General features: G+C 44.5%; 2 protein-coding genes across 21 annotated transcripts in view; one reads left to right on the top strand and one right to left on the bottom strand.

Moving 5' to 3' along the window:
- The window catches only part of NPRL3 (NPR3 like, GATOR1 complex subunit), a 47,190-nt gene extending 42,384 nt beyond the window's left edge, over window positions 1-4,806 (top strand). For all 18 annotated transcript variants that reach the window (XM_064462002.1, XM_064462000.1, XM_064462001.1 and 15 more), the window contains one exon: window positions 4,047-4,806. In XM_064462002.1, the coding sequence (XP_064318072.1) occupies window positions 4,047-4,212 (166 nt within the window). In that variant the 3' untranslated portion in view covers window positions 4,213-4,806. The remainder of the gene's footprint in view (window positions 1-4,046) is intronic.
- Window positions 4,807-6,669: 1,863 nt separating this feature from the next.
- On the bottom strand, window positions 6,670-25,303 carry MPG (N-methylpurine DNA glycosylase). Of its 3 annotated transcripts, XM_064462021.1 has the most exons (8): window positions 25,150-25,303; window positions 23,292-23,356; window positions 22,448-22,561; window positions 21,021-21,257; window positions 18,603-18,749; window positions 17,755-17,980; window positions 14,146-14,350; window positions 6,670-7,201 (listed from the first exon to the last, which is right to left on the bottom strand). In XM_064462021.1, exons 6-8 carry the CDS (start codon window positions 17,974-17,976, stop codon window positions 6,807-6,809), a joined length of 822 nt encoding a protein of 273 aa, XP_064318091.1. In that variant the 5' UTR covers window positions 17,977-17,980; window positions 18,603-18,749; window positions 21,021-21,257; window positions 22,448-22,561; window positions 23,292-23,356; window positions 25,150-25,303; the 3' UTR covers window positions 6,670-6,806. The 3 variants fall into 3 exon arrangements, with proteins under 3 accessions (XP_064318091.1, XP_064318090.1, XP_064318092.1); XM_064462020.1 differs by lacking the exon at window positions 21,021-21,257; XM_064462022.1 differs by lacking the exons at window positions 21,021-21,257; window positions 23,292-23,356 and having other exon boundaries at window positions 25,150-25,278.
- Window positions 25,304-25,550: the final 247 nt, after the last annotated feature.

The raw sequence follows: 25,550 nt of genomic DNA, 5'->3' as shown, positions 1-25,550 counted from the left end.
GGGGGATGCTTTGGACCAGTTTAATGGCAATGCATATTCTTAGTTATCCTAGGGAGAGGAAGGGATTTCGTGATTGCTTCCCTCATCTGGGTAAACAGCGATTTGAAAGCTTTGGAATTGCAGATGCAAAAAATTTACTTTTATTTCTTCATAAAATCAGCTGCTGTAACCAGGCAGCTGTCTTAATGATGTTTGTTTTGGAGTTTGCTCGTGCACCAGGTTCTTTTCCAGATCCCCAGGATGGCTTTGCTAAGTCTGAATTTCCGTTCTGCTATAGGTCGAATTGACAACGTCATAGCTTACTCTCAAGTTAACAGTGAGGAAGAGAGAAGATATGATAAACAAATGGGTCGTATGGGTAGGATGCTGGAGTGTACAAATAGAAATGTTTTTGCAAGACACTCTTGGTTATCGGTGGCGTTATGAGACACCATAACTTGGAGGTTGTGGGAGTACTTTCTCTCTTTTTGTGCCATAAACTGTCAGAGATGAGTGTCTGGGTAAACCTATCGCTCTTAATGAAAGTGTAAACAATTGTGGAGAAGCCGCTGCAGTCAATGAGCTGATCTCCCTCATTATGCTAACACGTAATTAGCGTTACTGTGCCAGCTCTTCTTTTTGCGTAATTTTGAGGGATAGCGGCCTAATGAGGGCTGTGCTGTGGCAAATAGCTCTGCTGTATCAGCTGCTTCTCAGAACAAACTCCTGCTATAAATGTATAGTTAGTGTGCTAAATATACTGCAGCTGCCCTTCCAAGTATAGTTGTGTGCACACAAAGGGACAGGCTGTTTTCAGCAGAGCAATAAAGCTCAGGCCAGTACATTTTCTTGTGTCTATGCCTCTAAATGTCTGTTACTCGTTAAACAGATGGCAGAAGGACCTTGTGCATGTCCATTGCTATGCACAGCTGGTATTTGCAAGGCAGAAACCTTAAGGGGAAATAAGGAATACTGAAGCTTGGCTCCAGCATTGGCTGCATTAACCCTCGTACCATTGAATGGGAATTGAAAACCAAGTTCTTAGGTGCTGCTGGAGGAGGGTTGGCATGGCCTTCCAGAAGTAAACTTGAGAAGGGGACAAGTTCTTCTTGAGCTAGATCTTTGGTAATGTACACAAAATGTTCCTCATTGCACAATAAGCAGTATTTTTAAAGACAGTTTGAGCCTTCACTGATGGCTTCTTTCCCAAGCCATGGGCGTGGAATCACTTTCAGGATTTTTTTTCTTGCCATTAGAGTGGGGAGATGGAGGTCCTTTACTCCACTGGGGAATGCTCATTGGTGGCACTACGCTGTGGAAATTTCTGCTCCATCTTCAAGCAGTGCTGGTGGAAGGGATATCTCCTTGACCAGAAATAAGCTAATCTTACTTGAATGACTAGTCTGAAATAATATTTTTTTTCCTTCAGTGTTTAAGAACACTACACTGCTCTTACAGGGGTAGGTCTTATTACTTGAAGAAGGGAGAACTTGAAGAGTGATGAGCAATGGAAAGCAATAATCTTCCATCACTGTATCTGGATCTGGAAGCGCACATCTGTCAACAGACATACCTGTGCAGCTTCAGAGGGACTCAAATGCAGTTACTGCCCCAAGAAGTGCATATTCTGTCCCATTTGGGCCCTATAAACGTTCACTGCTCAAAAAGGCAAAGGTAGTGCCTGTCTTCATTGGAGCTGTGAGCCCCAGGTTACAGCTTTGTAGATTCTACAACTAGAATCTACTTTGGGGAAGACTCCTTCCCCGTGAGGGTGGTGCAGCCCAGGACAGATTACCCAGGCATGTGGGGGGATCTCCATCCTTGGAGGGTTTCAGAGCTTGGCTAGAAAAAGCTACAGCGTTGGCAATAGTCCTGCTGGAGCAGGATGCTGGATTAGACTTTGGAAGTGTCTTCCAGCTGGCATTTTTGTGATATTCTTTAATATCCTCTCTAGCTTTTATTGTAGTGGAAAGTATTTCATCTTGACTGGTTACAAATCCAGACTCTTTTTGAATATAGGATGGATTTATTTATTGGAAAACTCCTGCTTAGTCTGCATTGCTGTTGAAAGCCAGGTTGAATTAATTGCACAGAAGACAGCTGTGCCAGGAGATGAGCGCATGGGCAATCACAGCAAGCAGCTTTATAGGAGGGAATACATAGCTTTTAAAATCTTCAGAATCACTTTCTGAACAGTGATACAAGTTACAAGATAAAAAAATTACTGTTAATACCTCAGGGAACAGTCTGGTTTTGACACATGCACACACAAACTCACTTTTGTCCCTGCTAACAGCCACTTCTCAGTGGCTGGGTTGCTGTCGGCCCAGGGAAGCCAATTAGCCTGATTTAAATACCCAGTGGGAGATACTGCAGAAGGCAAATGCACAGCCCAGATAGTGGAAAGGTAAATACGACGGGAGCTTGTCTGTCTGTTGTTTGTTTGTACTGTAGGTACAGAGATGGAGCAATTACATTGTACATAATGGTGCCAATTTGAGAGCTGGCAGATGAACATCAAAGCAGAAGGGAGCCTGCAGTGTGCTGGGGGCTGCGCAGCTCTGGGCTGCCTGCGGAGATGAGGCAATGAGGTTCCTGGCTCTGAGCTTACATACAGCTGTTTGGGGAACGAGAGGAGGGCGAGGAGGAACACAGCAAGTTGGAGAGCGGAGAAACACAAATGACAGTGTCCTGGCAGTAAAACTGACTCTGTGCAGTGTAGAGGGAGAGTGTGATGGAGGGAGACTTGTTGCACAGTCACTCCTTTCCAGTCATCCCTGAAGGGTAATGGGTGACAGGAGTGCCCAGCCTGAGCAGCAGAGGACAGCCAGGGAAACATCAGTCCCTCAGGGAAAGCAGGAGAGGCCTTGTCCTACTGTCATGTGAAAACAGACACCAAGGCTTTAAAGGACATTTTGTGTCTTTTGAGGGCTTTTCCTGCATGAGGACTGTATGAATGCTAGAAAACAGATCTTGTAATCTCCACTCATTTTTACTGTCAGTTGGCATGAAGCAGCAGGCCAGCATATTCCTAAACTGCAGATGGGTATGGAAAGACGAGCAAAAGCTGCTGAAGCACAGTCCGTGGCATGTAACACATGCAGATGCATATCTGTCTGCGTAGCTGGGGAAGTGATTCTGGCGTACGCGTTTGTGCCTTGACAGGTGGGAGTATTTAAGTGACACGTGCAGTATGGTTCCTGCATTTGGGAGGTTGTTCAAGACAACTGAGGAGCAAACTCTGGCTTTGTCTGGAGGGCTGGCTTGCTGGTATGGCTCTCTGGGGAGCAGGTCCTCAGCAACTGGCCATGACTGACTGTGCAGGGCCAAGGTTATTTGATGTCTGTAGCATGCTGGTGCCCTTGCAAAGGGGTATCTGTGCCATCTATTTGAAGAGAGCTGGGAATTCAAGAAGTCAGTGTGGTTCTAGCTTAGACTTCAGGGTTTTAGGGCTCTTTGGGGGCTTTAGAACTCCCAGAGCTTCTCTGCAGTGCCTGTCACCATAATTTCCATCTCCCTGTTGTGACTGCTCCACCCACCCCAAGCTGACCAAACCTCAAGAGTGCATGACCCACAGTTACCAAGCCCCGTGGGCTGCTGTGAGGGAAAATATGTTCTTTATTGTAAAAGCAAGTGTAGGTACCCAGGCCTCTGACGCAAAGCTGTGATGAAGGGCAGTGTAGCCCAGGCAAGAGAGGGCAGAAGTAAATCTGCCTCTTCTTGACGTCTTAAGGCTTGTTGGCACTTGTGCTTACTTGTTTTCTGGAGTTAAAACTATGTTGAAAATCCACAATCTCAGGAAATGCCCCAGGCTAGGAAACCTTTTGATACAAGGAGGACCTTTGCAAAACCTCAAAGGGGGGGGGGGAAGTCCCCTGCTTTTCCAGGGGATTTCTGCACTAGGCTTGCCTAAGGTAAGAACCCATTTAATTAATTTCACTTTTCATGTAAATGCAGGACACAACTCAAACACCTGATTCGTGTCCCATGGGAGGGTGGCAGTATCAGTTCTAGCTGTGTGTGCTTGCTTTTGGCCCACATGCCTCCCTTGCTCTCCTTCCCTGCAGGCTGCTGCACTATTTCCGAGGCCGACACCATTTGGAGGAGATTATGTACAATGAGAACATGCGTCGCTCCCAGCTGCTGATGCTGTTTGACAAATTCCGCAGTGTGCTGGTGGTGACCAGCCATGAGGACCCTGTGATTTCAGTTTTTCAGTCTCTCTTAAAGTGACTCTACTGGTAAAGGAAGGGAACCTGCTACACTTGCCATACTGATAGTCTAAAAGATGCCTAAAAAGTAAAGGAGGTGATTTCAATTCCTTCTTGCCATGTGACACAGAGCAGGTTCTCCCTCTCCACACCTCAGTTTCCCATCTGCTCCCTGTGGCTGAGGCCAGTCTATACGAGGGCTCTGGGGCCTGCCGCAGGACAGCATGTGCTTCCTCACTCTGGCTTCCTGCTGTACCATGTTCACAGCCCTTCCCTGACCCGCTCCCTCCCCGGGGCTTGTGAGAGCAGGCCAAGATGATGTCCACTGCAGTGTTACTGACAGTACTTTACCTTTGGGTGGATGCTGGTGCATCAGAAGTGCTCTCCCAACAACATGACTGCTGGGTCATGCACCTGCAAGTGCCATTTGTGAGCAGCCCGTCCCCCATGCCAGAGCACACATGGCCTCTGCTCAAGGGCAGACTGGAGCTGGCCCAGCTTTCAGGGAAACATCTCTGGGTGCTGAAGAATTCTGTTTGATCATCGTTATCTGGCAGCAGTGAGGACATAAGTAGGAAGGCAAAGTATCACAAGTAAACAGCTTCATGAATGAGAATGACTCGCTCACTGTGTTCCAGCTTATTATTTCCTCTCCCCAGTGTCCTTATTACTAAGCATCCACTGGAGCATGGCTGTCACCAGCCAGCCTATAGGTTTGTGGGTTTTCAGGGATTCCAATTTTCACTGGGGATGGGGAGCTTGGTTGTTGAGCAGGACTGAAATGAGCTGGCCAGGCTGCTAGTGTGTGGCCATACTCGTTCCGCACAGCCAGAGGCTGGTGCAAAGGGCACTCAGACTTGTCCCCCAGGGCTTGTTTTGTTCCTCCATTTCTCCTTTCTGCAGGAATGGCTGTGGCTGCAGGGAACCAGCCTGGGATAAAGCTATCCAGCTAAAAAACAAGATACAGGTCTTTACGTGGCTGTGTTTCCTCATCTAGTTCAGGACTGCTCCTCCACCTGTGCCAGGGCTAGAATGAGAGGTGACAGCCCTGTTTCTGGGGAACAGCAGGAGCTTGTGCCAGCTCACCCCTGGCCTGTGTGAGGCCACTGTTCCCCACAGCTGCTTGATACTCTGTGCTGTGTACTCAGGGAAGGCAGGGGAGGCTTTCACGTCCGTGGTGGCGGCTTCCAGGGGTGGGTGTTGTTGAAAGACTTGTCAGGCTCCTCCTTAAGGCCTTCCCTTATACCACACACACAAGCTGGAGTTTTTCCCAGAGTTGCAGGCTTTTGCAGAGCAGCTTCACTTGCCCACACAAACTGAGTGAAACGGTGAGCTTTATATAAGTTACCTACCACCAGCATGGCAGAGTCATGCGGGGGGAGCCCGGTGTCTGCAGCACACCAGATAATTGATGATAGCCACTTACTCACAGTCCCTTTGGTGAGCCTTCCCCCGCAGCTGCAAGCAGGGATGTTACAGAAGCGCAAAAGCAATATCTGACCCAAAAATCAGATCAGCATTGCTATAAGGTCCCAGTCCCAGGCAGCCCCCAGCAACTGCATCTCAAGGTGAGCTACTGAGGTCAGTATAACAAGGGCTGTTGAGAAAGGGCCAAACAAGATTTTTTTCATGTGATGGGGACAAGGGTTTTTAAAAACTTGAGCTTTTTTCTTGCATATGAACCCTAAGGTGAGGGTGTACGTGTGTGCCCCTGTGACCCTTCAAACTGCCAGCACGGCTGCAGGTTCCGCCTCAAATCCTAGAGGTTTTCCCCCACTGTACGTTGTGGCAGGCTGCAGCACTGCAGAAATCTCAGCATCCGTGCTTTCTCTTCGTTGGTTCACACACTGGTAAGTTTTGCACTGGTCTCAAAGGCAGCTGGGAAAAACAAAAAACGTCCTCTAAGCTGGACGTTATAGACTGGTATAGGTTGGGTGGGGTCTCTGAAGGTATTTTGTCCAAACCCCTGCTCAAAGAAAATGTGTTAGATCAGGGCACTCAGGAGCTTGTCCAGCAGAGGTTTGAATGGCCCTCAGCTGCTCTGAGTGCCTGTTCCAGTGTTTGACCACCCTCACGGTGAAAACTTTTTTCCACACAGGTAACGACAATTTCCTGTTTTCCAGCTTGTTCCCTTTGCCTCTCATCCTGTCTGACAGAAGCCTGGCTCAGTTGTCTTTACACCCTCCCATGAGGTAGCTGTAGACAACAGTAAGATCCATCTTTTACCTCCTCTTCTCCAAGCTCTCATCCTTCCAGTCAGCTGTGCTGCCATCCAGTCTTCCAACTGTCCCCCTGCAGCAACCAAGTGATGGCCTCTGCTGGGGGCCAGCAGCACTGGGAGCAGCACAGCAGGTCAGGGCTGTGACCCTTCACCCCTCGTCCACTTAATTAAGTAGCCGTTAACATCCAAAACCCACCTCAGTTCTGCCTGGGAGACCCACACCCGTCTGCCCCACAAATAAAATTCCACCATACCCCATTCATTGTAGTAAAGTACATTTATTGTTAAAAACCTCCAAGCCACTATGCCTGCTCCAGCTGCTGCCATGACATAGCTTAAGGCCAGGATACAGAGCACAGCTCAAGTCCTGATCAGTGGCACACTTGCAAGACTCATCAGCTGCAAGAGAAGTGTCCCATTGCTTCCATCTCTCCCTCTGTTTTCTTGTCTACAACACTCACAAATTTGTTCCCTCGTAAATAAAACCTGAGAGGTTTTTGTGCCCACTCTCCCCTGTTGCCAATACCAATCCTTGTTGTGGCTACCATGTCCTGCTCCCCTGGTAGGTCATGTCCAGGTACCATCCAGATGGCTGCATCCTGAGTCAGGTCCCTTTGGTCAAAAGCCTTATCGATTCCAAATGCTTGGCAGAGCTTGGAGGGCCCGTTACACAGCTGCCAGTCCTTCAGCAGCTTTGTGGGTCCTTTTCTTGAAGCACTGCGCAGCTCTCTCATTGCATCCAAACCCTGAAGAGGTTCCAAAGAACGAAGTAACACTGCAGCCCCTTCCCCTGTGCAGAACAAGAATCACGTGTTAGTACAGGCTTGTTCATCAAGAACATCTCAGCTTCCAGCCCCACCACACCAGCAGGAGCGCTTCAGCTCTGAGCCTGTGGCTCAGCTTAACCTGATGGAGCAGGGAATTGCCTGCAGCACCCAGCCACAGGGGCTGTCCTTCAAGTGCCAGGCTCTGGAGTCAGCCACTAACCCGTGGTCAGCATGCTCCCTTCCCTCTTTTGAATGTCCAGTGTCTCATAGCTCTGTGTCCATTATTCATCAGTGCCAACTTGCTCTTCCCTAGCCCCACTTCTCGATGTTACTAAGTCTAGCTACTGCTCCAAGGCTTGCCAGAGGGCAAGAGGTTTTTCTTATGTCAGCATAATGTTCAGGAATAAATACACATATGGTTCAGTTTTGGCATAGCTATCCAAAGCTGCTCCCAAACCCAGTGGATTTATAATAAACTCTTGATTACAAGAACTCCAGCTAACAAAGGAGAGGAAGAATGAGTCTGGATGTTGCCAGCAGAAAGACACAGCCTGCAGAGTTAGGCTGAACAAAGAGAAACCTGGGAAGGAGCTGCAAGTACTGGGGGAAGCTGCTGTCTGTGCTGCTGCTGAGGGAGCCCTGGCTGCAAGTGTTACCAATTCAAACACCCACTCAGAGGTGTAACAGCAGCTGGGATGACCATGGCTTTGGGTAACTGCATGGCTACAATGGTGAGCAATCCAAACCAGGGAAGGTTGTAAGCCAGGGAAGCTCTCACAGACAGGGACCTGGGGCAGGATGGGGCTGCACCATATCTGGCTGTGGGATGCACAGCCCTGGGAACATCACTTCAGCAGAGAAGACCCTTCTATGACAAGAAGTGAAGAAAACCGACAGATTCTCTTATCAAATGTGATTTGCCACCCTGCCAGGAGCCTTAGGGAACTCCAGCTCCCCACAGCTGTTGTGATCAGCTGCCTTCCCTGATTTTGGTGACAGCAAAGCAAAGGTGCAGCTCTGAGCACAGACATTTCCCTGTGACAAGGATCTCCAGTTTAAGTGGGACACAAACACCTCCTGGGTATTTTCCACTGGACAGCAAGGAAGGTCTTCTCCTGACCTTGAGTGGGCGAGGACAGAGCCTGGTGAAGTGGTTTGTGTGCTGCCCCACACAGCACCCCTTGTGCTGGGGCCGCCCACAAGCATTCCTCCCCGCCAGCATCTGTGTGCTCAGTGATGCTGCTCTGTAAGAATCCCCTCTTCCTCTCCAGCCTCAAACATCTGGAGCCACACTCCTGCCTGGCAAAGGTTTTTTTTATTTTTGTAGGCATTGACAGATCCCTAAGGACCTGCGATTTCCAAAAATAGAATCGCTCTCATATTTTGTACAAATCCCACACTAAATTACCCTCCTGGGCTTCCAACTGAGGGCCTGATTTCTGGCTTGTGTGAGGTATGCCTCTTGCCCTGAACCTGCTCAGAGCCCCCACTGCCCTCAGTACAGCTCAGTGAAATCAACAGACTTATTCCCAACAGCTGTCAGCAATCTGTTCCCAGGCACTCCCTTCCCTAAGGCAGGGGATTGATGCTAATCTGGCAGCCGAAAGTTGCTTCCCTGTACTCAGTGATTTAGAGCTCAAAGGTCATTTTAGATTTTTAAGAACATGCTCCATGTCCTAATTCTGCTTTTCAGCCATGCACAAAGAAATACCCTTCACATCGGGATGCTGCCTCACTCGCCAGGAATAACTGTGGGATTCTGAGCAATCATCAGTTACACTATTTACCTTCATCCATCACAAATGCAAGTGGAAACTGTGGTTAGACTTGAATTGAACCGAGTCCTTGGGAGTTCATGTTAAGACAGGCAAGCACTCAGAGAAACTGCAGGTGCTCCCAGAGCATCTGCAGATCCATGGCAGGGGGCATCTGGCATTTCTGGCTGCTCTTTGCGCATTTCCACCGGAAAGTTTTCACACCCTTCCTCGCTGCATGCAACACCAACCCTGCTCTCTGCTCCAAGCCAGCAGACCCTGAATGTGAGAGCAACGCCAAAGAGCTTTGGGAAGAAGTGGGGACAGCAGGCAGGACAAGAGTGCAGGACATAGTGATGAGCTACTGCCTTCTCTGCTCCTATCTGTCCCCTGGGCTGATGTTCGGGTCCTCCTGAGCATACCTGCATATCAGAAGTTTTACTAACTACTAAAGAGTAGCTGAATCCTTCTGGCTCATCTCCTGCCTGCCAGAGTGCTTCAGCCTGCCCACCTTCCTCCCTCTCTGCAGCCTGCAGCAGTTTGCTCTCAGGGGTCATATTGCTTCAGCATGTGCCTGACATGATACAGCTGCTGACACACCACCAGCAGCAGTGCCACTCCAGAGATGCTGAATATCTACCTCCCATGCCTAAGAGTCACTCCACATAATGAGTAGCATTCAAAGCGAAAAGCTGAGAGCTAACAATGAAGCAGGGGCCAACTCTCTCCCTAAGCAGCTAGAAGTCATAAAACGATAGGGAAGTCCCACACTCCCACTGTGCAGCTTGCTGCTCCTTCTCTGGAACAGCTCCAGCTCTCATTCTTGGAAACAGCTCTTGGCCACTGGAGAGAAGAAAATTTTCTCTCTCCACCCTTCTGGCTCACTGTGCGCGAAACACTTCCTTCAAAGGTCTAGTCTAGGATCCAAAAGTTAGAGGGAAGTCCACACAGTGTGACCCCTGGGCCTGGGCAGAGCATCACTGTGATCTCGATTTTACAAGCTGTTCTTTCAGATCTGGCGGCAAAATGCACACATTGGCAAATTCCAGAGAAACAAATCACAGCGAAGCAAGAGAGAGGCTTTTGATTGCATTTCCCCTCTTCCTGAAGTGAGAGAAGCCCAACATCCCTCTTAACCTAGGGAAAGCTCCTTGTACTAAGGTTATTTTGCTGCTCAGGATATACTATAGGATTCATGCACACTGAAAGACACTGGTTATATTTTTTCTATAACCTCTTCTTCCTGATTCATCTATGACTTCTCCAAAAAAATAATGTACTGATGCCTGCCACAGCTTCAGGCAGTAGTGGTATTTGACCCAGTGAAGCGAAATCCCATACGATGAAGCTTTATCTCAGTGATGTGCACAAAGATTTCCCCTTCCTCAGTGACAAAAAAATACTTAAGCCTACCCTTCAACTCATTGTGGTTTTATGAACGCAACAATACAGTCAAGTGAACTCAACTGAACCCACTAACAGCCGTGATGTCTTGCCCCAGCAAAGTGGCAAAACGACAGGATACAGCTGAAGTGCTGCTGATGATCGCTGACAGCATCAGGTGGGGCTGGGAACATACTGCTGAGGACACTGCAGCAGTGGTGGCTCTCAAGGTAAAGTCTATGTTTTTGTAGCCTCTCTACCAAGCACCCCTCCTCCCAGCAGAGCTCTGCTGGTGACACCTTTTCCTATCCCGCAGTGATACTGCTGAGCCTGAAGTCTAGCACAAGCCAAATATAGAAAACAGAAGAAACGGTTTATTCCACCTGGTATTAGAACATACAATGCTGCAAGGTTACACACCAAAACAAGGAGAGCTTTGAAGAGCCAGGGTCTCATGAGCCAAATACCCCATCCTTGACCAGCTAAGCAAAGGGGAGCAAGTACAAGCAGCATATAAAGCTTTGCACATCTTGTATAGGCCTCACATCCTGAGCTGATTAAGGACCAAGCAGGCTCCAACATGATTCAAGTCAATGTTAAACTACTTTTTAAAACAAAGTATGCTGTAACAGTCCAATCCATGCTGCTTGCCTGGTCCCAACAGCACATGTCTGGGACAGCCCTGTGCAGCGTCTGTGCCAAGAAGGTAGCAAAACACAGGCAACACAGGGACAGTGCAGCACTCTGATGTCTCTCCAGTAAAGAGGATGGCTGCTTTCATTAACCTAGCAGCTCCAAATCAGCTCTACGGTCACTTGGTTCAAGAGCCTGAGAAGCAGCAGGACAGCAGTCACTGTCAGTACTTAAGAGGATATACTGGTTCTCTGAACTGCTTGCCTTCCTCCCACAAGGATCCTGTAATTTAAGCAGCACAAGGACTTGCCTGCACTACAAAACTAGATAGTTTAAGCCAGCTAAAAATTTGTTTGTGATAGTTTGTGCTAACTTTAAAACACCACCTAAAACCACACTAGAACTCAGTTAAATCTATGCGCTTGTTCCAACAGTCTCCAGAAATACATGCTTTGTTAAAAAGCATATGATTGCATGAGTATTTTGATGCAAACCACTTGATGGCCAAACAGAAACATCTTTCAAGAGCCATCTGGCAAATCTCTAGAACTGATTTCTACTGAGACTGGCCTCAGGTTTTCCCCTAATTATGTCATTCAGTATGAACTTCACTAACATGCATCCAGGTTGAAATTGAAATGGGTTAAGGCAGGGTCAATTTGTGTGTGTTTGAAGACACCAAGAAACCCCCAAAGACCTCTCCCCGTCTCCGCTGCTCCAATGTGTGGCAGCGATGCCATACATTATTCCCAGCTACTCATATAAAGCAAGTTGGTCTGCTCTTCTGAAATCTGTGTGCACATCTAGACTTGTTCTGCTCCTCCCCTCCATCTACAGAAAGGTATTAACAAAACTGGAAGAGATTCAGGGACAGGCAACCTGGATGATCAAAGTTATGGACTAGCTTTGGAGCAAGAGCCTAAGGAAGGAATATCTAAGTAGACCAGAAACCTTCAGCTTGGAAGATGGTTGAGGAAGGGATATGAAAGATCCCAGGAGATCACAGGAGGCAGATGATGATACATGGGAATAGATTCAATCACCCCGTGTTCTCCACTGTTTAATTCTTGGTGCTCTGCAGCTTTGCACTGCCAAAATCCAAGAAAAGAGTGATGCAGCTCTGGGACATAACTGGAGATGTGCCCTTTGAAAAGGAAAAGCATTTAGCGTTCTCTCAGTAATTTGTGTTCAGTCTTTCCAAGTGGCACCTTCAGAAATATGTTCATATTCCTTTTATAATCTCCTGGTCAGTCACTCAGGTTTTCGCAGCATTCTCAGAGAGACCCTGAAGTACTTGGATATTTTGCATGAAATTCCCTGCACAAAAGATGATGAAACTGGTTACGTCAGAAGCTCATGCTGTAAGCAGAGCGTGGTCTGTGCTAAGAGGGACAAGGCTATGCCACAACAGATTTTTTTTTTTTTTTGACAGTTGTTTCCTTGTGTTTTATGCACAGCCACAGCCAGATTCAGAATAAAGTATCCAAGATCTGTCCCATACCCAGAAAATGAAATGTTTTTGCTGTCCACCCAGGTGCACAAGTACTACCATGAAATACTACTTCCTCAATCCTTTCATCAGACTAAATGACAGGCAGCTTCTCCATCTATGTTCAGATGGAAAAAGCATCTCAGGTACGATTCGTCCTCAGATTCTTTCTTTCAACACATCTGCACATGGGCAAATACACTGAAGGAGTAAATCTTTCTTACGTGGATGCATCTGTGATACACAACGTGCACAGCCATGCTATTTGCTTCACTGCATTCCTGACAGCTGTGCTTGGTGTCAGCATAGCTGCATGTATGACAGGCTAATGGAGGTTAAATTTGTAACAAAAAATCCAACTAGATCCATCACAACAACAAGCTCTTTTACTGATTTGCTACAGAACTACATGCGGATATATAAGGGAAAATTTCCCAAAAGTATAAATTTCAAATAAATCTTTCTAGAATTCAAAGGCTAAGCATTTTTGTTTTAATAAAAATTATTATTCTTAATATTTCAAACACTAAGAATCCCATTTGGAATAGAGAACCAGTCTGCTTTCATTATATGAACAGCTTTGGCAGGGACAAGGTAATGAAATTCACATGTGTTCATCCACCAGACACCAGACCTCCATCTAGACAGACAGGCTCTTCCCCCATACTATAACCTGGCACTGTTTTTTTGCTTGGCTCCTGTCCAAAGGCCAAAACTTGAGGATTAATGGTCACTGTTACAACATTTGCTTTCCACTTGAGAATATACAGGCAGTGGGGTTTTTTTAAATGATATCTTTGAAATGGCAAAAAAGAAAAGAGATTATTTTTGAGATTTTTTTCTAACAAAATGAGTATTTAAGTAAGAAATACCTGCTGCCATTTCAAGGTGTCTAATTAACCAATAGCTTTACTGCAAGGCAAACACTGTCGTTCTTACAGAAAAGAAAAAACCTGAAGTTTCAGAAGTAACGCTTGCATGTTAAGAGGAGCTGTGGAAGGAGAGTCTCAGTAAAATCCAGAATCATTTGATTAGGGGTTGATTATATTGTCCTGAGAATAACAACAGAAGATTGAAGATTCTATAACCGTCTGGGTATTTTGGCTTGGGTTTGTTTTGTTTGTTTTAAGATACAGCAAAGCAGCTAAAATGCTCCTGCAGTGACTCCTTGCTTAAGCTTAGGACATCTCAGACCTTTTTGTTTTCTTGAACATTTACAGCCCCTGAAGATAAAGGTAGGAGACAGAAGAGTTTCTTGTCATGACAACAGACACCAAGATTTAGGCTGTCAATAGACCGCAAATTTACTTCTACATCACTTTTGAGGAACAAAGTTCACTGAATCACATGAGCAAGGCAGCATCCCACATCATCAAAGCGGAAAGCTCCATCTTATCAAGATTCTCCTTTAGTCCTTAGTCTTTATTTCTGTGCCTGAACAGCTCCTACAGCTCACAGCTGGGACCAAAACCCCACTGTGCAGCCGGAGATGAGCCCTGCTTGAAATATTGAAAGTTGATACACTGCCTGTCCACAGTTACACACTGTTCACAATGGCAAAACCCAGGTCCCAAGGAAAGACTGTGACAGCAAGTCACTGACTTCACAGAGCCCAAAGGGAGCTCACAAGTGACTGAAACACAGCAAGCGTAGCTTGAAATATCAGCCCCATTCTATAGGCGTTAAAACTCTTTCAGCCTGAACTTACCTTGGCTGGAAACATTCACGCAGAAATAAATCCCGTAGATCTGATACACGTACAGAGTTCCCGGTTTCATGAACATTGCTGCATTTCGCTGAGTTTGCTTCCCGCCTTTCGAGTGGGAAGCTTCATCTTCCCCACCCAGATAAGCTTCTGTTTCAACAATCCTCCCCCAGAGTTCTCTGCCATCAGGAAGTTTGCGAACTAAAATCTGAAAGAGGGGTCAGAGTGTATCAGTTAGCAACCCTCTGTACAAAATATCCAGAGCACAAGAGCTGTAGAAACAAAGAAATTGGAAAAAAGGACCTGATGGTGCCACATACTCCCCTCTCCATCTAGCAGTCCAGTCTGTAAGCTAACATGAACTTTTTCAGCTTCTACTGTCCAGGCCACAGCCCAGTACAGGAAGTTCCTACCTGTCATTCAACCCACAAAATGTCTAGATGTGGCAGCATCATACAGAACCAATTTATGATCTTACATACAATAAAGCCCACAGAGTGGCTTTTCTGGTTATTTTCTGTATTCTCCACCCCAGTCCACCATGTTTAAGGCAAAAAGCACCACCAGTATCAATGCTGAAGCATCATGAATTCATATTCTTTACATCAGAAGAAATAGGACAGCGGCACAATTAAATAACTGATATGATTAGATAGTCTCTCTCCATAGAGATGTTTCAAACAAGTCCTAGTCCCTAACCATATTGATAATCATGACCAGAGTGAGCATCAATGCTATTTCTGTATTTTCTGCACCACAGAGAGGGGCAGTGCAGGAGAGCTGGGAACTGGCTTCAGGCAGACAATAACAGATCTTTGTTATTACAATATGTTCCTTGCTGCTGGTACCTCCTTAAATAAAACAAAGCAGATGTGGGATGGGGTGGGGGAGAACTACAACAGTGAAAAGATTACCTTTAAAAATAAAACAATCACTACATTTCATACAAAGTTTTTTGTCGTTCAACCTGAGTTCTAAGCTTCTTATTTTACTTAATGGGCATTTAAGAAATACTGCGCATAGTCTCATTTAGGCAACAGCTATCAGTTTAATTATACTATATTCAGTGCTTCCATATTTGAAAATCAGCCGTTCAGAAATTATCTTCAAGAAACACAGCTTAATTCCTAACAGATGTTTGTGCTGCATGGCTAAAGTAGTTATTGACCTGATCTAGTATGGATGCTCCAGAAGCCAGTTTCAAATGTTGCAACTCCATCTGGCATATCAAGGCTTCCCTACAACACTTCTCAAATTATTGAAAACAATCAGTTTATTATATTTATGAAGAATACAGTGACTTCAGAAAAGCACTGGTGTTTAGCAACTGCCTGTAAACACCCCAAAAGCACACCTGTGTGGCCACATTTCTCTTTCGATATGATGAAATGCAATGGTCAGGTTATGATTTTAAAAGTATGTCAGCATCTTCCTGACTCTTCAGACACACAAATATTCACAGTTAGAGTTTAAAAATGGTGATCATTCACAGTGTCTTACAGTAAACTATTTTATAGAGGTGTTTATTTCTCACTGAGGATGTATCTTGGTGTTATGACAGTTCATTTTGAGAAGCCATTTATTGCACATATGTTCTGGGTTATTTCTTTGTTTCTAAGAACTCAAGTATTACATTTAAGGTAAGCAATATTAATATACCAGGCACCTCCAAAAATTGGCAGAATGAAAATAATGAATGACACATTAATTTACCATCCTAGTTACAATTCTAAGAAAATGAGAAAATAGATCGGGTCATGAGACACTAGGGGTAATACTTTAAAGAAAATCTAAAATTAACATAGAAGTTGCCTGGCTTGTAATTCTAGGCCAAAATAGGGAAAGTATAGAATTAGGACTAAAATATCATCTGACTGGGGTAATGGAATGCATAAGGATGTTGGAGTCATTAAGACAAAAAAATGCATCAGTACTGGCCAACTTCAGGTATCCTCATATAGACCAAGTAAGTATCACAGTAGGACAGGACACATTTTTTTTTAAGACACCATCAAATGCTTTGCAGAGTGAGTAAATCAGGAATCTCACAAGAAACGACTAAACTCTCAAAGTGATCCTGAGCAAAATGCAAAGTCTTTTCCAAAGACATATCCCTCAGAAACAATTTTGTATCGTAACCTGAAATATAAAGTTCAGTGTCCTTCCACAAGCATTAAGGTCCAAAAATAATCTACCAGAGTTCTGCTTACCAGCAAAAAGGGGAAACTACATAAAGTGATGAAGCTTGTTAGGAAGAACTTAAAAGAGGCAGCCAAAGGTTAAAGCTGGAAAGGCAAGCCTCTAGCAGGATGTCTATAAAGACAGCAAACAGACGTGACATACCAGAGAGAGGTTAAGACAGACAAAAAAAACCAAAAACCAGCAGGGTTAAAAAGAGCAAAGGCGTCAATTACAGGCAAGACAATATCCTTAGAGAATTTTAAAAAAAAAAAAAGCTAGACATGGCAAAACAGGCCAAAACCAACAGTTTGTGGAAAAAATTCCTGAAATTATCTGAACCAATGAAAACCCAGAAAGTCTGTTCACCCTACAGACAATAAAGGTGTAAAAACAACTGAGAAGATAAGCCCATAGCAGTGAAACTAAAAAACACATTCTGCAATTGCATTTAGGAGGTCCCAGACTGGTACTTTTTACAGGGAAAACACTGGAGGAACTCCCTCCCATGGGAACAGCAGGGGAGTATTTTGAAGGACTCACTAAGCAGAAGTTCAATCGCCCCTGCTCTGATTTCCAAAGGCTTTCAATAGGTCCAAAGATTCCTCAAAGTTTCTACAATGGGATAAGGGAGAAGGTCCTTTCATGAACTGGCTTGAAAACTCAGAAACAAAAGGTAGGAATTGCAGTTTTCAGAGTGAAGATAGTTTAAATGTGGGGCTGTGGAGTCCCAAACGTCTCCACACTAGGGCCTGTGCTGCCTTGCGTATTTGTGTTAATAACCTCAGAAAGGTGACTGTTATCAGAGAACTCGCCAGGTGTACTGACAACGTCAAGTTATTCAGAAGAGCAAAAATAAAAGCAGGTAGCATGAGATAAAACGTTCAAAGCATACAGGGCAGCATAAAGCAACGTACCAAGCAGCCTGCTGAACTTGCAGAAAAGAATGCAATATTCAAGTACACTCCGACAAGGATACTGCTCAAGAAAGGGCAAGGGCCTGCCATGCTATTAGTATCACAAGACAGTAAAATGGAGGCAGCAGAGGTGGTGTTGCTGACTGCAGAGCATTACTTTCCACTGGGCTAAGCAAGAGCCAAAACCAAATAAAGCAATACCTGAAAGGTAAATAATGGGCCTGAAACAACCTTCAAACCTCAAACAGCAAAGTATATTTCAGTAAACCAGAAAAAATGGAAAAAACTCCACAAAAAAAGAATTCTGAAATGTGACAGTAAACTAAACTTGAAAAATTACTCCTCCGTCTTTATCCAAAATAGATCTGGCTACCAGTCTTTAAATTCCACTGAACTGAACAAGAGAAGGAATGGGAACTGTATTCCTAAAATAGCAAAGCCCTGGAGTCAAATGGAAGAAAAAAAAAAAAAAAAAAAAGAAAAAATCCATTCTTTGACACACTGTTATACGTCTTACCTGTCCCAGGAAGGACTTGGCCAGACTAACACAAGGCTGGTTGAAAAAATCTGCTTCTAGCTGTGAAGAATTTTTTTTCTCTATTGCAAAATACTTGCTGCTTTTTGAAGAAGAATCCCCATCAGGCGTAGCATTCAGGTTCTCCAAGGCATCAAAAGGAGGGAAGCTGTTGTTCCTTTGCAGAGTGCTTAATTGAGCTAACAGTTTTCTTTTTCTTGGCATAATTCTAAAAAATTTATAAAAACATAGTTATGAATATAAACCTTATTTAAAAGTAACTCATTTCTACAAACTCTTATGTTTACACATTTCTCCACAACAATGAATCAGAAAGCTATAATTGGACAAACTAAGCAAATGTCAGAAGCAGGTGACAGATCTAGCTGTGTCGACATCAGGCTAGGCAAATATTGGGCTCTACTGATAAGCAAACAGGAAACTGCAGTTTGAGTATTCATCTTCTAAGGACTGCAGATAAAAAGCAACTCTGCTCCACTAAGCAGTAAAAATAAGTTTGCTGACTGTTAGGTTAGGAAATTCAGAAATTGAAAACAAAGATGAACCAGTACTATATACTTTTTACCTAGAATGAATGCAATATGTAAGCAGACAGAAAAAAAAAGGGAAACAACCGCCTCAAAAATTGTGCTGACTCAGAAAGTCCACAGAAATCGTGTATCAATGACTTTAAACAGTAATGTAAGCAGATCAGAATCTAAAACTCACAGGACATAGAACATTTGAGTTGGGAGATGCCCTATTTACAGTCACAGTGACAAATTTGTTTATCATGCTGTAGAAATGTTTGTGTTAGAACCTCCATAAAATAAGCTTTAAATTCTACTTACCAGAAAGATGAAGAGCAGTCTCTTCCAGTCAACAGTATGTATTTGAGGCAACTACGTACCCGAGATTGTTCTTCTAAGTTTGTCACCAATTTACTACGTAAGCTTCAGGAAGTTAATGTTTCTTTTTCTGTGCCACAGTCCTTATACCTGTTGAACAGGAATAAACTTATTTATTCACTGTATAAAGTGCTTTGAAATAGGCCAAGAGATTTGGAGCTGGAGATCATGATACCAATAGTGCATCATTAGCTCAAACACAAGAACAATTTGCTGTTTTCTGTCAGTCTAGCAAAAGACCAAAAGGCCATCGGTCCAGGAAAATGCCCCAGCTGGGGCATTGCTAGAGATGCTCTTTAATGTTTCTTATGCAAGAGGCTACGAAAAAGGTGGGGAATGAACTTTTCCTATACTGAATACACAAAAAGCTGAAAGCAAACTTTTTAAATGCCCCCATTGGCACCAAATTTGGAAAGTGTCAGCCTCAAAAAAGGACTCTTACAAGAGAATGCAAAGACACCAGGTTTTAGAAGGTGCCTCATCAGTTCTAAAATTCAACCAACCACATGGAGATGTGAGAGAAAAAAGCAAAGGTTCCACATCTTATGTAATTAGAAATGGAGGAAGAATCCTCCATACAGCTGAACCCGCAAGGGAAGCATATACATAATTAAGTAGCTATTGCCACTCATTTTTCACTGTATCATCACCTTTTAAAAATGACTACAGAAAATTTCACCATCAAAAACAATCTTTATCTTGCTCTGATGTTTCTTACAAAGATCCACCAGCAAGTTTCCTTGAACTACACTGAAACAAATTCAGCATTGCTACACTCTGGATGACGACTGCCAATTCCACAACAGCATTACGTTTCACTTCAGAAGAATCCAGACACAAACATATAAAAATAGGAAACAAAACACAACACCAAAACAAAACATTACCATGACTGGCAGAGAGGTAGGAAGTTTAATTTTTTTGTTCTAAACTTCTAATTCTTTATTGCAATAATTTAGCGATGTCAGAGGCTTGCCATACAATGGACAGCTCTGTGCCAGATATGCTGCTCTGAACTGTGGCTTTCACCTGGTGGGAACTCTTAAAAATTTTGTCAGAAATAACCAGCCTGCTGCAGACAAAATTGCCTGGGGGCCTTCACAAATGACAGTCCTGTCTAGGAGAAAAGGTGCAAATAGGAAAAAAGGTTGCAGAAAGGAAGGGATGGAGGAAGAACACCTTCTAAAAGATTCAGTCAAAGGAATGCTTCACACTGAAGACAGTACCTCCAGACTTCTCTGACAGTATTAACTGGAACTTCCAGTTCATCAGCCACACATAAAGATGTGCTGAAAACATGGCCTATCTGAGTGGAGCATTAACTCATTTGGTAATCTGTGCTCTTATGGAATGCAACATCAGAAACAGGATCCGAGTTGCCTGGCACCTACTGCATTTCCAATTAATTAATTCTTAAAAGCTGCAAGCGCTTTCATGTAAATGTTATACCGACAGCCTTAGGGCACTTGTAATTTCATTGCTATGGGCTGATCCTACACAGATCTCAGCATCTTCGACTCTCATTAGAAATAGCAGTAGGAAACTGCCTTATAGTCATGAGAAATAGGTCACATATGGGAATGTGAATGCTTTAAAAGCAAAAATGCAGAATGAGGGGACTCCAATGCCATCTCAGAAAGGCAGAAAAAAGCCAATCTCCCAATCTCCCCTTTGTCTCCCTGCTTGTTCATACCAAGATAAGAAACATAAAACTCTATGCCTCAAAGCCTATCTACACTTTCTATAAAGGATGTTGCTTGTATATTCAAATCCCTTCTGGCCTATGAAAAAGCACACTGTATAAGACAGTACATACCAAGTAGCTAAGCCCTACGTATTTGGGAAGTAAGAGACACCATCTCTCCACATGTAAGTCTACAGACAAATTCTGCAACTCTTCATTTCTATCTAGATTTTCTTGCTTCTATAGTAATGAAATTCTACTTCTATGCCTCAAATAGAAATCAGCTGTGGGTTTAATAGCTTTTTACTAATCCTGTTGTAACCAAACTAGCTACAAGTTGTTAAGCACATATGCCTACATATGCACAAAAAAAGTATGGAAGTCAGAAGAAGAAGATCAAGAGCTGAGTAAGTCTGCAGAAGTGCCTAAAGTGTTCACGGCTGCTGGGCTAGTCTGGGAAAGCGTTTAGGGACTCTGCAAGCCAGAATCAGAAAGATACTGAAAATCTGTGTAAAATACAGCTCAGCAGCAGATACACCCTGTAGTCAAGGCACAACTCAGTCTACACAGGCTTCTTTAATCCTTCTAATAAGAGAATAAGATCACATTTGCAGGTATTTCCTTATGTATTCAATGAGCTTTCACTAAAAGGAGGTTTAAAAAAAAAAACAACCCACCAGTAATTTGCATGTATCTGCAGCTGCAAAGTTTTCCTCACGCACATGTATCCTTCTGATAGCATGATTAAAAAGTGTACATAAGAACACATTGCCACTTCTGGAGAGACAACTCCTCATACAAATTCCCAAAGTCATACAGATTTTATGTGGGAATATATGAACTGTCAATACTGGATCAGACCAAAGGACACATCTCCCTGTATCCTGCTGTCCAGCACAGGTCAGAAGCAGGACCTAGGGAAGAACAGAATAAGCACACAGCGCCTCTCCACATACCCTCCACATCTCTAGACCGGAACCTTCTGAACCAGGTGCAGTTTCTGTGGACTTAGTAACAGTGAGCCTATGCAGTCTTCCCTGAGCCTGTGTAAAACTATCCAAACCAAAACTGTACTGATAAAGAAAACTTCACAGAATTAATAATTATGGCTCCAAAAACTCACTTGTTTTATGTGTGAAATTAGGTCTGCTCCCCACCCATATGAATCAAGTTTACATTTGCAACTCATCACCATCAGCCCTCTTTACCACCTCAAATAATATAAAGCCAGCTGGAAACATTGTTTTTCCAGGTCATTTACAAAACATCCCTGCAGCACTCCGATGGCGACCTCTGGCCACCACTATGGCTGCCCATTTACTCACATCCTCTTTCCTACCTTTGCACCATTTGTTTATGACAGGGAACTCCCTTATTATCTCAGGGGCTGCTCAGGTGGGGGCTCCCATTTAAAAGCTTCCTGAAATCTAAGTATAGACTGTAAATCAGACCTCTCAACATGCTTATTTAGACCTTCAGAGAATTCCAACATTTTTTTAAGGCATGACTTTTCATTATAAAAGCCACATTGGCTCTTCCCCACTATATGACATTTATGCAGGTGTCCAATTAGTATACCTTGCTATATTTTCTGTTAATTCAGTTGGTAGTGGCCAATCTTCCTGGTCTGCAGCCCACAGATTTCCCCTACAACTCTCTTTAAAAAGTAGTGACGCATTTGCTGCCCTCCAGTCCACAGGTATTAGCTTTCAGTGAGAAGGGAGAGACCATCGTTAGCAGCATTATCCCTGAGGGCTTCATCTGGTTCAGCACCTTGTTCCATAACTTCTTACACAGACACTTCATTTTAAGCCAGATCCTTCAATGAGTTCTCAGCAAAAAGGATTTCCAACCACTTTTCCTGTCTAGTCTAACCTATTTACAACCAGGAACAAGTTAGTAATGTATAGCTTCCTGGACAACAGTGTGAGAAGCAGGCAAAAAAACCCCAAACAAACCAAACCTTCTTGAATGAAGAGTGCAGGCGGGAGCTAATATACCATATCTAAATATATTAAGTCAATCTCTCTGCAGACAGACTTTGACACTATGTGCAATCCTACTAATACCTCAAAAGTATGGCAAAATGAATGGTTTTGCTCACCTTACTGAATGCTGGGTACACCATTTCCTGCCAGATGTTCTTGCATGTCCAATTCTTGCTCCTACTACCTACTGGACATCTCAAGCTTTTCAGAATGAAAACTTACTCATCCTTCTGTAAAGAAACAAGGAAGATGGAAATGAGGGAGAGCAATAAAAGTAATAAAAAGCCCAAAAAGTCTTCACAGCAATATTATGCTCCATTTTGTTTGACTCTCTCAAACCATTTTGTTTTATTCTGTTCCCCCCTACCACCCAACATTCTAGCTGTTATTCTTAACCGAGTGCCAGACTTGCCTATTAAATGAAAGTAAACAAGTTAAATATAATACTGGCAATGGATGTTAGCTAGCTTAGCCTCCTGAGATTTGAGTTAACCAAGTCAGTGTTTCGTTAGGCAAGGCAGCATTTAGAGAGGTCGCAAATGATCAGGAAATGGACAAAAGCATTCAAAGTCATCTCCGGTTCAGGTTTTTTCTTTATATCTGTATTATTTGTATCAAATATATGTTGGGTATATTAGGCTAATCATCCAAGAGCTAGAACTCTTTTTTTTCCACCTATATGACATATTGAGAACACTGAAAATGCTATGTAAGGGGACACAGAACTTGTTACACTCAAGTCTTAGGCACCCATTAGTTCAGGCATGGGGGTTTGACTCAATGACCAAAGATGTTTCACAAAAGCCTTCATTAATGCACTGACAAAAAAGAAAACTTACAACTCAAATGCTCAAACATCTAAGCAATATCCACAAAGTTCCACTTAAGAGTTCCTGTTCAAGTACCAGTAACTTAAAGACTGGGAAGAAAAGCATAAGCAGCAAAGACACAAGGATTTACCTTCAAAAGGATCCTGGAGCTGCTCTCTGCCTGAGCATGGAAGCCGAAGGTTCTCACACCTCCTCCTGTGAAGTCAACCCTAGGTTCAGGCTCAGAGAAAGGACCTGCTACACACCCAGTTTTACAAAGGAGGACTGCATGAAGTCATACGAGAAGTATTTGAGAGAAAGAGATTATTTCCTCCAGATTTCAGGCCAAGCTACTCAAAGAAAGGCCTTAGCATTCACACTTTGTGCAAAGAACCTGAGCTTACCAGCAAAACCATGGGGAGGGAATCAGCTACGCTTCGCAATCAGCCATGACACAGGTTCAGTAACACCTAAGGTGCTGCTCAAGGTGATTAAATTGGGGCCAATTCAATGCACATGCTGTAAGCTTTAGCAAAAAGGTCTGTTTCTTCTGTTTTCAACAAGAGGAAAGGCCTGTCCTACATTCAGCAATTCAGGATTAATCTGTACAGTATATCTGTGTTAGAGAGACACTAGTTGTGTGCACTTTGCATTGCATTACCAGACACCATTAAATGGTTATAGTAAGAAAACAGAACACTGGTTCAAAGCCTTAACAGATGATGGCCTACAGATCATACAAGTGTAAATGCAGGTGAAGATAAATAGCTGATTTTCAAAACACTAGAACAAAGCCTTCATGCCCTATATAAGCAAAGAAGGATGTGAGGAGTGAGGACAATTTCCCGCACAGCTTTGGATAACATGTTGTATGTGACAATAGCTTGTTAATGACAAGTGAAACAAAACATTTCTGGTGATATAACAGAGGAACAAAACCAGAAGTCTCTTCTATAAAAAGATGCTTCCAGGAAACCAGTAAATCACTGCTGACTGTAGAGGCTGCAAAAATCCGACAGACACAGATTTGACCCAGAAGACCGCAAAGGCGCTCAGGCCACGGCAGCCTGGTTTCTACCATGGCAATCTTATTTAGAAAAGCCTCCATTTTTCAAAACAGGTTTGCAGCACATTTCCATAGAGTGGGTATTTCTCCTATAGGGTCCAAACCATATCACTTTTGTAGCATATCTGTACAGCAGCTGCTCCTTCAGCATTTAACTGTGAAATCACTCTTTCCCCAAAATGTCTACAGCATCCGTTACCAATTCTGTACTCTGTTTACTTAGTTATGTATGAAAATGCCAGAGGACCCTCTGCAGACCAGACAGTGACACGGGAGCTAGGAAACAACAGTACAGCCTTATTCAAAGTGCATTTGTACACGTGTTTAACCAGCTGATCACATGCCTCTTTCCCCAGGGGTCTGAACTGTATTCAGAAAATGGGGATGTTACCTTTTTCTTCGTGTTTGTTACATAGTCTTTGCAATATCTTTGATTCACAACACATATAGTTTTTATTGAGTTAGAAAGGGTCATTTCCACACACAGGCTTGCTACACTGCAATAAACACCACCGGTAGCCAGGAAGGCAGTGTGAGACCCCTCGCAGCTTTTTCTACTAGATACCAGGGAAGGATTTACGACTTCTGCTGGTGAAGTCTTTCCACGCGCAGACGGTTAATGTGGCAATAACAAGACTTTACACGTACACCGCTTTTACGAAGTAACTAGCACGCCCGTGTTTTTAAAGGGAGCCAGGCCTCGGGGCAGCAGCGCCGGGCCGGGGCTCCAGCGAGGGAAGGCAGCGGCCTCGCAGCTCCCCCGGGGCGGTCCCGGTACCGGCCACCGCGCTCGGCCTGGTCAGGCCCGGCCGGCCTTGCCGAGCGCGGCGGGCGGTACCGAAGCCGCGGGCGGTCCCAGGCCTCGTAGCCCGCCGTTTGCAGCCGGAGCTCCCTCACCCCGCCCAGGACAGCCCAGCCCGCCCCGGCCCCACCGCACACGCACCTGCCGGAGCCGAAGCCCGAGCCCGACGCCGCCAGCCGCCTTCCCGCCTCGGCCGGGCCGCGGCCTGTAGCCGCCGCGGGAGGGCGCGGACAGGCCCTGCCCGAAGGCCTAACGGAAGCCGGGAGCTCTCCTTTGGGGCGTGCCCGACGCGGCGTGAGGGGAGGCGGGCCTGAGGCCGGCGCAGTGCCGGCAGAGCTGCACGGGGGCTGTCAGGGGCGAAGAGCCCGCTTTTCACTGACACCTCTATCTACCTCTATCTATAGATGGCGGTGGTCCACAATCAAATTGATTTACAGCCTTTTCTCTGAGCTCGCTTGATCCTTTATCGTAGCCACTGTTCTCTGGACCCCAGATCCTCTGTAGGCCGTCTTTGAACTCCCCCTGGTTTTCGGCATCTACTC

The sequence above is a fragment of the Phalacrocorax carbo genome, chromosome 10 (assembly GCF_963921805.1).
Source record: "Phalacrocorax carbo chromosome 10, bPhaCar2.1, whole genome shotgun sequence".
Taxonomy (NCBI): Eukaryota; Metazoa; Chordata; class Aves; order Suliformes; family Phalacrocoracidae; genus Phalacrocorax; species Phalacrocorax carbo.
The sequence above is the reverse complement of the archived record's forward strand: the minus strand, read 5'-3'. Positions and strand labels throughout refer to the sequence as shown.